The 15,906-nt window shown below is 41.1% G+C and overlaps 1 protein-coding gene across 14 annotated transcripts in view; it reads left to right on the forward strand.

Annotated features, from left to right (window-relative positions):
* Positions 1 to 15,906, forward strand: part of vps8 (VPS8 subunit of CORVET complex) — a 192,203-nt gene that overhangs the window by 93,358 nt on the left and 82,939 nt on the right. For all 14 annotated transcript variants that reach the window (XM_077613355.1, XM_077613349.1, XM_077613362.1 and 11 more), the window contains one exon: positions 12,153 to 12,199. In XM_077613355.1, the coding sequence (XP_077469481.1) occupies positions 12,153 to 12,199 (47 nt within the window). The remainder of the gene's footprint in view (positions 1 to 12,152; positions 12,200 to 15,906) is intronic.

Consider the following 15,906-nt stretch of genomic DNA (forward strand, 5'->3'; position numbering starts at 1 on the left):
ACATATACAGTTGTGGTCAAAAGTTTACATACACTTTTGAAGAACGACACCGCTATTGTTGGACGAGTGACGGACTAGAACAGGGGAGTCATCACAGCCTTTGTTGAGTGGTGTAGGCAAAACCACCTCTACATCAACACCAGTAAGACAAAGGAAATGGTCATCGATTTTCGGAGGAATCCTCAACAGACCACACAGGTGAACATCCAGGGTACAGACATTGAAATCAGGGAGAATTTGAAGTACCTGGGTGTTCACCTCAACAACAAACTAGACTGGTCCACAAACATAGACGCCCTGTATAAAAAGGGCCAGAGCCGCTTCTACCTACTGAGGAGTCTACGGTCCTTTGGAGTGTGCGGGACACTGCTGAGGACTTTTTACGACACTGTGGTGGCATCTACAGTGTTTTATGCAGTGGTCTGTTGGGGATGCGGGAGCACAGAGAGGGACAGGAACAGGCTGAATAAGCTGGTCAGGAGGGCCAGCTCTGTTCTGGGCTGTCCTTTGGACTCTGTGGAGGAAGTGGGAGAGCGGAGGATGCTGACCAGGATGATGTCCATCATGGACAGCACCTCCCACCCCCTGCATGAGTCTGTGGAGTCCCTCCGAAGCTCTTTTAGCAATAGACTAATAGCACCCTCATTGCAGGAAGGAGCGCTTCCGCAGATCCTTCCTCCCATCAGCTGTCAGGCTCTTTAACAAAAAAATGGCTGTGTTAAGACCTACCGTATGCATGCATGTACATCTATGTGTATGTATATATATATATATGTATGTGTATATATATGTATATATATATATGTATGTATATATATATATATATATATATATATATATATATATATATGTATGTATATATGTATGTATATATGTATATATATATGTATATTTCAGCAACACGCTTACCGTATTTTCATGACTATACGGCGCATAGTATTTTTAGCCGCAGTGTCAGTAACGAGTGCTATTTCTGTATTTTAAACACACAAAGGACACACCGTGTTTTAGACGCATATATATTATATATGGATGAATATCTAACCGCAATAGCGCTGGCTACGGGAAGCAGCCCCAGACTCTTTCCGGTTTCCGGTGCTCGGTGACTGCTGGGATATATAGTTCTTTTGTCAATACACCCAGGATGACGGTGAACACACTAATTTGGTGCTACATGCACCAAATCCACGCTACACCCACACACTAAAAACACGTTTTTAAAAAGGTAACGGAAGCAAAACTGAATTCGGTTGTACTTTATTTAGCCATTTTACAATGTACTCGCGTCATAATTTCATTTTGGTGACTTGGTCGCAAATCAAAAGTGACGGCGAGCCGTGAAAAAAGCCATCCGGTCGCTTGACATACGCCTCACGTAGCCATAATCTCATGTTGCGGTTCGATATTCATCCATATACGTATTATATATATATATATATATATATATATATATATATATATATATATATATAGTTCACAGTCTAGCTTTGAATGCTCTGTTGACGCCAACATCTAGCGGCAGGATTTCTTTTGTAAATACAGCCGAAATGACGGCGAGCACCAAATTAGTGTGCTCGCCGTCATACTGGGTGTATTGACAAAAGAACTATATATCCCAGCAGTCACTGCGCAGTACTTTTTCTACGGGAAAAAAGTAGAGTCGGGGGCTGCTTGCCGTAGTTATATCAGCCTATCGACTGATTTATTTTATTATATCGTGATAACAATTTTAGTATTGGTCCATATATAAAGCGCACTGGAGTATAAGGCGCCCTGTCTATTTTGGAGAAAATTTAAGACTTATGTGCGCCTTATAGTCGTGAAAATACTGTATTTATTTATATATTTATTCATGTACTTATTTATTAACTTACTTATTATCTATCTATTTATGTCTAAAATGCCTTTCTTATTTCTGCATCCTCACCCTCTTGCTACTATGACAACGAAATTTGCCGAATACGGGATGAATAAAGTTATCCAATCCAATCCAACATAATGTCATGGCTCTCTTGAGTTTACAGTTATTTTTACAACTCTGATTTCTCTCTGATAGAGTGATTGGAACAGATACTTTTTTCCAATTCTGTCAAGAAGAGTGGTCAAAAATTCAACCAGAAGCTTGTGGATGGCTACCAAAAGCGCCTAATTGAAGTGAAAATGGCCAAGGGACATGTTACCAAATATGAGCGCTGCTGTATGTATATTTTTGACGCAGCAGATTTGATCACTTTTTTCTGTTCACCCATAATGAAGTCATAAAAGAACCAAACTGCATGAATGTTTTTTGTGACAAAGAAGTATCTGTTCCAATTACTCTATCAGAGAAAAATCAGAGTTGTTATATATATATATATATATATATATATATATATATATATATATATATATATATATATATATATATATATATGGTCAAAGGTTTACATACACTTGTGAAGAACATAATGTCATGGCTCTCTTGAGTTTCCAGTTATTTCTACAACTCTGATTTTTCTCTGATAGAGTAGACTTCTTTGTCACAAAAAACATTAATGAAGTTTGGTTCTATATTATATATACGTTGTGCCGTCAGGGCCTTCAAGGCCTTCTCTGCTGGCCTAAGAAATATCAGAATCACATACTGATGTTAATTATATTTTGTCCATGAATACTTATTAAATAATTCCAAATGGTCTGTTAGCTTCCTTTCGTTGCTTTCCCCCTGGTTGCACTGCTTTCAGATGTGTGTTTTCATATTGAAGCATTTAACCAATCACACTTCAGCCTTTATTTGTTGCCAGGGTCAGAAATCAAATCAAAATCAAATCAACTCAAAAGCCTTTATTGTCATCATACACAGCTGCGTATAACGAAATTGGTGGTACTACTCCAAGCTTTTCAAAGTGTGTTTTCCCAGTAAAAAAAACATAAATAGTAGTATAAAAGTATAAAAAGTCACATCCCGGCTAGGTGAATTCTAAAATATTGCACAGAATTCTAAAATATTGCAGATTCTAAAATATTGCACAGATTGCTTGTTATTTGCCACCGATCGACATGGTGTTTGGAGCAACACTGGATTTGCAAATTTGACTTGTTTAATCAAAGCAGCAACGAGACACCAAAGCACTGCTGGACACTTACAAGCAACAGTGCTCTCCAAAACGTTTGGAGAAACCCGAGTGGAGTAACAGTTCAGCAAGCAAGTGTGCTGGGAAACGGATCACCTCAACGAAAAGGTAAAGAAAAATAGGGAAGTCTTAAAAAGTTTGAAAGACTGCGTCATTTTTTTGGGCAAGCAGGAACTTTCCTTTCGGGGACACGATGAAAGCGCTGCATCCCCAAACAAAGGAAATTATGTGGAACTTCTTTCTCTCATGGCTGAGAGAAACACAGATTTACCTTACCACCTGTCCACTAATAAAGTGTTTAGTGGCACATCGGGCAAAATACAAAACTACCTGATCACTGCTATTGCTGAAGTGATGGAGGAAGAGATCAGAAGGGAAATAAAAAAAGTACTGTTTGTCTCTGTAATGGTGGATGAGACGACAGACGCGAGTAATGCAGGACAGCTCGCACTGGTTCTGCGTTACGTCATGGGCAAAGGTGTCAAGGAGCGGTTCGTCAGATTTGAAAATGTTACCAGTGGGGAGCGAGCCGATGACATTGCAGGTCTCATCATTCAATTTTTGGTGGAAAATGAATGTCTGGGTAAAGTTGTGGCACAGTGTTATGACGGTGCAGCGGTCATGTCTTCTGGATTAAATGGGGTGCAGGCTAAAGTTAAGGAGAGAGCACCTTTAGCTTTATTCATACACTGCTATGCACATCGGCTCAATTTAGTACTGACTCAGGGGGCCTCAAATCTTAAAGAATGCAAGATATTTTTTGCTCACCTGAATGGCTTTGCTGCATTTTTTTTGAGATCACCTCGACGCACAGCTGCTGGACGAAATCTGCAAGCGGCGCCTGCCTCGTGTTGCACCAACACGGTGGCAGTACACATCCAGAGTGGTCTATACGGTATTTGAGAAGAGAGCTGCTCTAAAAGAACTGTTTCATCACATCATGGAGCATCATGACGAGTACGACGAGGAGTCTTTCCGGTGTGCTGATGGATTTAAAGCACATCTGGATGATTTTCGTTTTTTGCTTCACACATTTAATGGCATTTTTGAGACTTCAGACGTGCTTTTTTCAATACTACAGAACAACAAACTGACTGTACAATTTTGTCTTGCAAGAGTAAAGGAGTTTTGTGACACAGATTCTCGCGCGCACTACCAACAACTTCACGACAGGATTCTGGACAATATTATTTGCCAGACGCCGACCAGATTTCAAGACCACGAAAGACTGTTGTTTCTCTCCCTCCTCGACTCGCAGATGTTTCGGGAATACCAGGAAACTTTACTACATGCAGCCGTCTCCAGCTTAACGCAGAGCCACGGAACACTTTTCGATCTGCCTCGGCTAAGAACAGAACTGATTGTAATGTATGCCATGGATGATTTTGCAGGAAAATCTCTCACTGATCTCCTTGACTTCCTTCAGCAGAAAGATCTGAGTGAGAGGGGGCAGCTGTACACATTAGTGTGTTTGGCAGTGACCATCCCCGTGTCCACTGCTTCTGTTGAACGGACATTTTCAGCCCTAAATAGAATCAAAACTTATGCCAGAAATACAACAGCACGGTACTCGGACGATTCGCCGAAATATGTTTCGCCGACAGACGTTTGGCCGACGGACAGTTTGCCGAACGGACGTTTCGCCAAAACGGGATTCGCGCGCTCGCCCCGCCCCCGGATCGTGTGTGTACATGTTTTTCAACCTCGGCCCGCTGGCCATATACGGCCCGTTACAGATAACATTCATTTAGGAATAACAAGGGCCTTTATTCACGGCCAAACACATGCAGAACAATACGTGACAGAAGAAATAGAGAAAGGAAAGTAGTAGTAACAGTAAGTACTGTAATGAAATTGTAAATCCAGAAATCCTACTCCAGAAAATTTACACCAGCATAGAAACCGTTGAGATTAATCTTTGAATTAAGGGTCTCAGCAAATCATTTTGAATATATATTTCCTAAAATAATGTGAAATTATTTAAAATTAAAATATTGTTCTTATTGGCACACATCACTAGAAGTAAAAGTGTGTTCCATGGCATTTTCAGGTATTGTTCTCTAAGCCCTCTAGTCTGTCCAAGGCACTTAGAATTTCACATTAGTCTTCTAGTGTTGTTTTTTTTCTCAGTGTCAGGCACGTAGCTCCAGGCAAAAGAGTGTGTGTGTACATATATAAGAATATTGATCTTTATTTATCCTCTGGATGCAAGTTCAATAATGGGTCATTTGGGAGTAAATAGACATCAATCCCCAGCTTTGATAAATTACATTGCGTGTCCAAATGGCTACTACTTTAAACGCAAGGATAAAATAAAAAATATAAAACATTGGCAGCACATTGTAGTATGTACTTGTATTTAGAAATATGTCCAGCGGGGGGCATAAATACAAACACTGGAGCTTAAATACCAACACTGGAGCTTTTCAGATATCAGAACCGGGCCCACAATTGAAATATTATTTAGAAATATAGCCATATTTTACTCACCAAAAATCATTTTCAACTGTACACGATATCCATCCTCCTTTCTTCCTTCGTTTCTATCGCCATCGAAGCTAATGATGAAAGTCGAGCCTGTCCTGTTGTATTTCTGGCATAGTCCGTCGTGAAAATGGGTTTAAATCAACACAACAATATATTTTCTTGTGCAGCTCGCTCCAAATACAGTTTGGTAGCTGTCTCGTAGTTAGCGCACTGAAAGTGGTGCACACCCTTTTCCCGACTGTAACAGGATTGCAGGCTTCGGAGTTGACCGCCCTTTCTCAATGATGTCCATTTTTTTCTGGAAAAGTCAGTCTGGAAAATAGCTTTGTGAGCAAATCTGCAACCAAATCCATTTGTTTTCCTCCGTCAGCCATTGTGGGTGGAGTTTGCGATCTCTGGCTGGCTCACTTTGGCTTTGGTCCGCCTACTAGCCAATCATAGTTGGTGAAAGCGATGACGTCTCCCTATGCCAGCGAAATGGCCTTGGTGTCACCAAATTGAATTCTAATTTATTAAAGCAACAGTCTTATCGATGCTTGTTTAATGCAGCAGAGCCCGCAGAACTGATTGTGAAGGCCTTGAGGTAGATTTCTGATCCTGGCAACAAATAATGCCTGAAATGTGATTGGTTAAATGCTTCAATATGAAAACACATCTGGAAGCAGTGCAACCTGTGGGAAAAGCAATGAAAGGAAGCTAACAGACAATTTGGAATTATTTAATAAGTATTGATGGACAAAATAAAATATATGATTCAGATATTTCTTAGGCCAGCAGAGAAGGCCCTAACGGCCCGCCACTGATATACATACTTACATATACGTACATACATATACACATATACATACATATACATACATACATATACATACATATACATACATACATATACATACATATACATACATATACATACATATACATACATATACATACATATACATATACATACATATACATACATACATATACATACATATATATACATACATACATAAACATACATACATATACATACATATACATACCGTATTTTCACGACTATAAGGCGTGCATAAAAGTCAAAAAATTTCTCCAAAATAGACAGGGCGCCATATAATCCAGTGCGCTTTATATATGGACCAATACTAAAATTGTTATCACGATAAAATAAAATAAATCAGTCGATAGGACAACTACGGAAACCAGCCCCCGACTCTACTATTTTCCCGTAGATAAAGTACTGCGCAGTGACTGCTGGGATATAGAGTTCTTAATACACCCAGTTCTTCAATACAGTTAGTATGACGGCGACCACACTAATTTGCTGCTGGCCGTCATTTCGGCTGTATTTACAAAAGAAATCCTGCCGCTAAATGTTGGCGTCAACAGAGCATTCAAAGCTAGACTGTGAACTATGTATATATATTATATATAATAACTCAGAGCTTGCCGTCATTCCCGGAGGCTTAAGAACTACAACCGCAAGACCCGGCGTTTTGGAAGACTCATTTGGGCAATTGTTTAATTCGGACACAGAAAATGAGGACTTTGATGGATTTGTGGGTGATGATGACGTGAGTAAGTTGTAAAATGTCTAAATAAAGTACAACCGAACTCAGTTTTGCTTCCGTTGCCTTTTTAAAAACGTGTTTTTAGCGTGTGGGTGTAGTGTGCAAGAACTATATTTCCCAGCAGTCACTGCGCACCGGAACCCGAAAATAGGCTACTAACGGTAGCCAGCGCTATTGCGTTTCGATGTTCATCCATATATAATATATAATATATATGCGTCTAAAAAAACGGTGCATGCTTTGTGTGTCTAAAATACAGAAATAGCACTCGTTACTGACACTGCGCCGTAAAATACGATGCACCGAGTAGTCATGAAAATACGGTACATACATACATATACAAACATACATATACAAACATACATATACATACAGACATATACATAAATACATATACATACATATACATACACATACATACACATACATACATATACATACATACATATACATACATATACATACATACATATACATACATACATATACATACATACATATACATACATACACATACATACATATACATATACATACATATACATACATATACATATATATATATATATATATATATATATATATATATATAGACGGACAGGGGTACGAGAGGGGGGACTTTTTGCACATCAACGCACTCGTAACATAACATAAAAAAAATTAAATGAACTTGGATTACGATGCAGACACTCAAAAATAAGTTTGTCTCGTATCTCAAGATAATTATCTGCTTAAAATTTTACTCGTAACTCAAATTGCTCGTATGTCGGGGTACTCGTATGTCGAGGTACCACTGTATAGAGATATATAGAGACAGAAAGATATAGAGACGGAGAAATATACAGACAGAGACATATAGAGACAGAAATATAGAGAGACAGAGAAATATAGAGACAGAAATATAGAGACAGATATATAGAGATGTAGAGATAGATATGCAGTCATACCTCGACATACGAGTGCCCCGACATACGAGCAATTTGAGATACGAGTAAAATTTCGGGCAAATATTTATCTTGAGATACGAGACAAATTTTGATATACGAGCATACAGCGGACGTGAGAGTCTGCTCATAAGAACATCATGGGCGCTGTCTTTCTGGTCGCAACTCCCTCGTGTAATGTCTCTACGACCACTTTTTTTTGCATGTTTTTCCCCGTTTGTCAGTGCGAATGGCATATATACTACTTCTCGTTGGCAAGTGGTTGTGCGTTATCCTATTGTGAGGACTGTGCATGTTTATACATAATGAATGGTGTCGTGACAGTAGGATCATTGACACTCACTGTTCCCCGGATTTAGAGTTATTGGCAATACGGTGTAGGCCCTATTATTTACCGAGAGAGCTAACGGTCGTCATAGTAACGGCTATCTATATACCTCCGAATGCTAACGTTAACACGGCACTTAACCTCCTGCTAACGGCTGTAAACAAACAACAGCTTGACCACCCCGATGGAGTTTTTATTGTCGCTGGTGATTTCAACAAGGCATGTTTAAAGACTGTTTTACCTAAGTTTATTCAATACGTACATTGTAATACTAGAGGAGACAAAACTCTTGACCATGTCTATTCTAACATCAAACATGCTTATAAAGCCACTTCCCTCCCTCACCTAGCTGGATCAGATCACCTCTGCCTATCTCTCACCCCCGCTTACACTCCACTCCGGAGGCAAACAACGCCACAAATAAAGATAATAAAAACTTGGCCCGAGGACGCACTTTCTCAGCTGCAGGACTGTTTTTCCCGCACCAACTGGGAACTTTTCCTACACTAACTAAAAACCCTGGATGACCAATGAGACACAGGCACTCATCAAATGCCGTAACACCGCCTTTAGATCAGGGGACAAGATAAAATATAGAGCTGCCAGAGCTGAGCTGAAAAGAGGCATTAAAAAGGCCTAGGCAGCATATACTAAGAAAATTGAGGAGCACTTCACAGAAAATAACCCAAAGAAGATGTGGCAAGGAATACGACATATTACCAACTACAATAACAATAATATGTCTGTTAACGCAGATGCCTCACTAGCGGAGGAATTGAACCGTTTCTTTGCCCGCTTTGAGACTGACAAATCAGACCCAGTCTCAAGACCCCCACCACCACCCTGCTGCAGTACACTGACGTTCCGGGAACAGGAAGTGAGACTGGTAATGCGGTCCGTGAACACCAGGAAGGCTGCTGGCCCATACGGAGTACCTGGGAAGGTGCTGAAAGCCTGTGCTGACCAGCTGGCTGGAGTCTTCACAAAAATTTTCAATTGTTCCCTGCAACAATCCATCATTCCATCCTGTCTGAAATCTGCCCCCATATCCCTGTCCCCAAAAAGCCAACCATTGACAGCATGAATGATTATAAGCCTGTTGCACTCACGCCTGTGATCATGAAGTGCTTTGAAAAGTTGGTAGCCCGCCATATCAGGAATACAATCCCTCCCTCAATTGACCCTCACCAGTTTGCTTATATAGCAAACAGGTCCACTGAGGATGCTATTGCCATTGCTCTTCATACAGCACTGAGCCACCTGGAACACCATGGGAACTACGTGAGGATGCTCTTCATTGACTATAGCTCAGCCTTCAACACCATAAAACCAGACATTCTGACTGACAAACTCTCCCACCTTGGACTATCCTCTTCAATCTGCTGCTGGATAAAGAACTTCTTGACCAACCGACCACAGACTGTTAGACTTGGTCCCCACCGCTCTTCCTCCATTACACTGAGCACTGGCTCCCCTCAAGGCTGTGTACTGAGTCCTCTTCTGTACTCCCTGTACACATACGACTGTACACCCACCCACCAGTCTAACGCCATCATCAAATTCGCTGACGACACCACTGTGGTCGGAGTCATCTCAGGAGGGGATGAGTCGGCCTACAGAGATGAGGTCAACAAACTGTCTTTGTGGTGCGCGGCGATAAATCTCACACTGAACACCACGAAAACTAAAGAAATAATCCTGGACTTTCGCAAACACGGCACAGATCTGGCCCCACTCCTCATAAATGGAGTATGTATAGATAGGGTCCAGTCCTTTGAATTCCTGGGGGTCCACGTCACGGATAAGCTCTCATGGTCTACATACATCACGGCAGTAGTGAAGAAGGCTCAGGGTACTTAGGAAGAACAACTTGGGCACCAAGCTTCTGATAACCTTCTATAGAACTACTGTAGAGAGCATCCTGGCGTACTGCATCACAGTGTGGTACGCTGGAAGCACGGCGGCAGACAAAAAGGCCATGCAGAAAGTGATTAACACTGCCCAGAGGATTGTCGGCTGCTCTCTGCCCTCACTGGAAGACATTGCCAGCCCTCGTTACCTCAGCAGAGCCAGGAACATCATAGGGGACCCTTACCACCCTGGTCACAATCTGTTCCAGCTGCTGCCCTCTGGCAGACGCTATAGGTCCCACAAAGTACGGACAAATAGGCTTAAGGACAGTTTTTTCCCCACATCCATCAGAACTCTAAATTTGCAGTAACACAACACATATTCCCTTCTGAGGTAATATGAAAAGATGTTTGGGTGGTGATCTGCCTCCTACTAGCTGACTGAAGGTAAGTGAAAGACAGTGAGAGGTAAGTGACCTGTATCCATAACAGCAGAATGCCAAATTACAAGTCCGTAACTATCACTTATTTAGGTCTTTTGCCGAATAAACGCAGCTTATGGAGAAGCACCACCAATTTCGTCATACGCAGTTTCTGGGTGTGATGACAAGTAGGCTTTGATGTTGTTGATAATGACGACAGGGCCTATGTCCGATTATTATTATTATTTGTGTGCATCATTTTGGGAATATTTTGAAGGGAAGAAAAAAGCAAACAACCCTCGATAGGTTGCTTCTGAAAGTCAGGGTGGAGGCGGGCAAAATAGAGCGAACCCGGAAGAAGAAAGGTATCTGATAGCTTCACCAATAGGCATTCCCAAATGCACGCACAAATAAAGAGAAAAGACAATCTTCTGTGTTTTTCTTGCAAGTAGAAATCAAACCTTTCAGGTCTCGACCCAGGTTTGTTCTGGCGTCACATGCTTCTTTTCCTTGTTTATCAACTTCAAGGATCCTAGTTACAATGGACGTCTCAACTCTTAAGGGAGTGGTGGGAAACAGAAGTGAGACTTCAAATAGTCAAAACAACTGAAGGTCATATGCAGCCAAAGGATCTCCACATTCCAGCAGTCCCAGTGGATTCGTCTTCCCTTTTGTTTAGTCTAATGAAGGAGCAAAGCATTTACTTCGTTGCAAGCAGGCATTTTAGATGTAGTAAGCGAAGCATTTTCTTCATTCCAAGTAAATATATAATAATGTACGACTAATAACCCTAACAGTATCAAAATTTAAAACAAAATTAGAATTAAGTTTAGTGTAAAGTTAGATTAAACTTATTTTTGAGTGTCTGCATCTTAATCCAAGTTCATTTAAATTTGTTTATGTTATGTTACGAGCGCGTTGCCGTGGAAAAAGTCTCTCTCCCCCTTCTCTCTGTTCCCCTTTCCCTCCCTGCCGTGAAATCCGTCTAATTTTAGTACTATTAAACACAGTTCAGTACTATTAAACCACTAGTTATTTGTTACTTTGTGAATAGATGGCGAATTAGAACAAATACAAATGTTTTTCCAATGTAATATCCTGTTTTTGGTGTTTTTTCAGATGGTTGGAACGAATAATTTGTTTTTAGTTCATTCCTATGGGAAACGTTCATTTGAGTTACGAGTAAATCGACATATGAGCTTACTCCCGGAACTAATTAAGCTCGTATCTCGAGGTACCACTGTATAGAGATAGATATCGATATAGAGATATTCATATTCAAAGCCTAGCAAAATAAGTATGTTTTTGTGACCACTGTCAACAAATATGCCATTGTACTAGCTAAAAGTTTTGCACCCTCAATTTGTTTTACATTTTTTTGGTACTGTTTCCCCTTAACATTTGTTCATTTCAGCATTTTTCTTAATAAAAAAATATTTTCACCACTTTTTGTAGGATGTGATTCCAGTGTTGATAGATTTCTGCTTGCTGCTACAAAAGACGTAAGTATATTCAGAAACAAAACAACAACAAAAAACACAATTGCGATTAAAAATGAAAAATTGAACGACCATGCTAGGAATTATACTAAACAGCAACAGGGCTGCCAACTGTCTCCGGAAATGCAACGCAAACTCCGGGACTCCGGACAACCTCCCTTATCTTTGGAAATTCACAAAAAATGTCACTTATTTTTTTAAGCAAGCATTTCGGAAAAGCACCAAATTCCCAATTTAAATCCCTCGAAATGCACACCATTACTACGGCTTCCACCATCTTGATTCAACTAGAGAAGAAGAATTCGGTAATACGCGTGACCGGATGATTCGCCGAAAGACGTTTCGCCGATGGACGTTTGACAGACGGACAGGTCGCCGAATGGACGTTTCGCCGAACGTTCATTCGACCCGAATGGAGGTTTCGCTGAAACGGGATTCGCGCGCTCGCCCCGCCCCCGGATCGTGTGTAGAAGTTTTTCAACCTCGGCCCACGGGCCATACACGGCCTGTTAGGATTTTTAATCCGGCCCGCCACCGGCGTTGTCCAAATTATAGTAAAAATCAATGATTCATTTCCCTTTGCCGCTCATCACTCTCAATTTATTAGTCTACCGTCAATGGCAGCCCGGGAATAAGCACTCTTGGGCGGGCATTGCAGCCCGGGAATAAGCACTCTTGGGCGGGCATTGCAGCCAGGGAATAAGCACTCTTGGGCAGGCATGGCAGCCCGGGAATAAGCACTCTAGGGCGGGCAGATCTAGCAGAACCGAGCCGTAAAATGACAGCAATCGGGTCAAATCCAGCCGAAAACAGAGTTTAATAATTAAATGCAAATACTGGAGCTCTTTGGACACTAGAACCAAGCCCAGGGAAGTGAATTCCTCGGTAAAATGTTGCGATGATGTTGCGATGGAAGCAAAAAACGTCCATATACGTCCGTTCGCCAAATGGCTCAAAATTTGGTCAAATCCAGCCGAAAACATCGTTTAATGATTAAATACAAATACTGGGGATTTTTAGACATCAGAACCAGGCGAATGATCCGGCGAATGATTCGGCGAATGATTCGGCGAATGATTCGGCGAATGACTTCAGCATGGCAATCGATTTGGAATCGATTGCATAAGTAGCTTCTATCGCTTAACATTTTCGTTTTCATTTTTTTTCACAAGGGAAGTAAGTATTTTTAAGGCTGACTAAAACCCCAGTGTTTTGTTTTGAAACAAATCGGTACTCGGACGTTTCGTCGAAAGACGTTTGGTCCCTGGACGTTTGGTCGACCGGACGTTTGGTCGACCGGACGTTTGGTCGACCGGACGTTTGGTCGACCGGACGTTTGGTCGACCGGACGTTTGGTCGCCGGGTTCGTGAGTCCCGAGGTTTGAGTCACGAGACCTTCATTTGTTTAACCCTAACCCTATTCACTCAATGTTAAATAATAGTCATTAAATCCCTATTCACCCAATGTTAAAATCTATCAATTGCATGCGAACCCGTTCTACCAAACGTCCGTTCTACCAAACGTCCGGTCGACTAAACATCCGGGGACCAAACGTCTTTCGACGAAACGTCCGGTCACGAAACAAATCCTATCATTTCTGGGGTTGTTCTAAAGCAAGGGAAGGCAAACCGGTCCTCGAGGGTCGCTGTGGGTGCAGTTTTTTGTTCCAACCGATCCAGCACAGACACTTTGACCAATGAGATTTCGCCAGAAAACAAGAACCACCTGATTGCAATCCACTGATTGCACTTGTAGGACACCAGATTGGTGAAAATGTGTCCTCTTTATAGGTTGGAATGAAAACCTGCACCCGCTGCGGCCCTTTGTGGAATAGTTTGCCCACCCCTGATCTAAAGCATAGTTGTCAAACTCATTCCAGAAAGGGCCGAGTGAGTGCAGGTTTTTGTTACAATCCACCAAGACGATGCCTTTTCATCAATCTGTTCTCTTACAACTGTATTCAGTTGATTGCAGTCAGGTGCTGCTTCTTCCAGCAGACCTCCTCATTGGCCTAACTGTCTGCGCTGTTTCAGTAGGGAGGAAAACCTGCACCCTCTTGGCCCTTTCTGGACTCAGTTTGACACCTATGTTCTAAAGGATGTAGAGGCGTACACAGCACTGGTAAGTCTTATCAGTATGCCTGCTCGGGTTAAGTGCAAAATGGCTGGCAATTTGGATGAAACTTCTAATAAGAAACTCAGACTCGCAGAAGTTTATTGATTCGTATTCGACAAAATATCCCATGTTGGAGCCATCTCCAAATGACCGGCATTTGCGCAATGCAGAACATGCAAGTGCAACTTCAGCGTGACACGTTGGAATTACTGACTGTAAAACGCACGTACACCAAATACAAAGACTTATTTTCATTATGCTGTACTGTTTCAATTAATGTAAAAACATGATAATAAAAGTTTGATTTAAATTGTCCTACGCTTACCGTAATTACTCGACATGACTGAATCGAGGGTACGGCTTATATGCACATAAAAACACGACATACACGAAACTGCAAGTAGTCAACGCCATGACATGTTGACGTCACAAAAAATGGTGCTGTGACGTCATGACACAAGACGATACGGTTATTTATTTCAAAATAGAGAAAAGATAAACAGATAAAACGCTAAACTAAATTTATCTTGATGTCTATGAATGAAATTGGAGAAAAAACATCTTGCATAAAATGCGAAAAAAACTTTCCCATCACTGCTCCCTTGGGGCACAGTCATCTTACCTTAGTTAAACGTGCTCTGACTGGCCATACGCGAGTACACTTGTTTCTGCTATTGCTCGCTCGGGGCGCCGCCATCTTACCGTAGTTAAACGTGCTCTGACCGTAGCGTTTACCCTGTCACCACATCACAATAGTTAAGGCTGATCTAAGGTCTTGCGGTCGATTGTTAAAATATATACGTTGATACCTGCGTAATGTGTATGCTATCATTGCACCCAGAGACTTGGTGAACACTACGCATAGCGCTATGGGCATTTTTCCTGGTTATGTTTTTGTTACTTCCTTTTTGAATTTGTCTACGTGCACATGCTCCCTTTCGGAACACAGAAAGGAAATTATTGTACATTTGTGATTATAAAATTAAACAAAATTCCGCTTTGATTTTTTTCCTTTTTATTTCTTGTTAGAAAGTGACAGCTATTGCAGTAATATGATCCATCGAAAAAAATCGAGATATTTCGACATTAGAAGCAATTTGCCCGCCACAACATCTTAAACTTCTGGTAAGAAAATTGTAATTTATGTCATTAAAAGCATCGGGTTCTCATCGAGATAGACTTATTTCTTTTTTCAAATTAGATATAGATATAATTAGATATTTTGCAATTACAACGACAGGCATATTAACTTATGATATTGACCCTAATAATATGCTTTGGATTCATACAATATCTCAGAAATACCACGAGTCATTTGTACAGTAATACCTCGACATACGAGTGCCCCGACAAACGAGCAATTTGAGATACGAGTAAAATTTCAGCAAATATTTACCCTGCTTTACGAAACCAATTTTGATATACGAGGATGCAGCCAGGTGTGGCCAACGAGAGAGGCTGCTTTTGAGAACAACATGGGCACTGTCTTTCCCGTTGCAACTCCCTCGTGTTGTCTCTACGAGCACTAGGCGGAGTGTTGCATTTTTTTCAGTGTTTTTCCCCCCGTTAGTCAGTGCAGAATGGCGGAGCTTGC

Source organism: Stigmatopora argus, chromosome 11, assembly GCF_051989625.1.
Source record: "Stigmatopora argus isolate UIUO_Sarg chromosome 11, RoL_Sarg_1.0, whole genome shotgun sequence".
Lineage (NCBI taxonomy): Eukaryota > Metazoa > Chordata > Actinopteri > Syngnathiformes > Syngnathidae > Stigmatopora > Stigmatopora argus.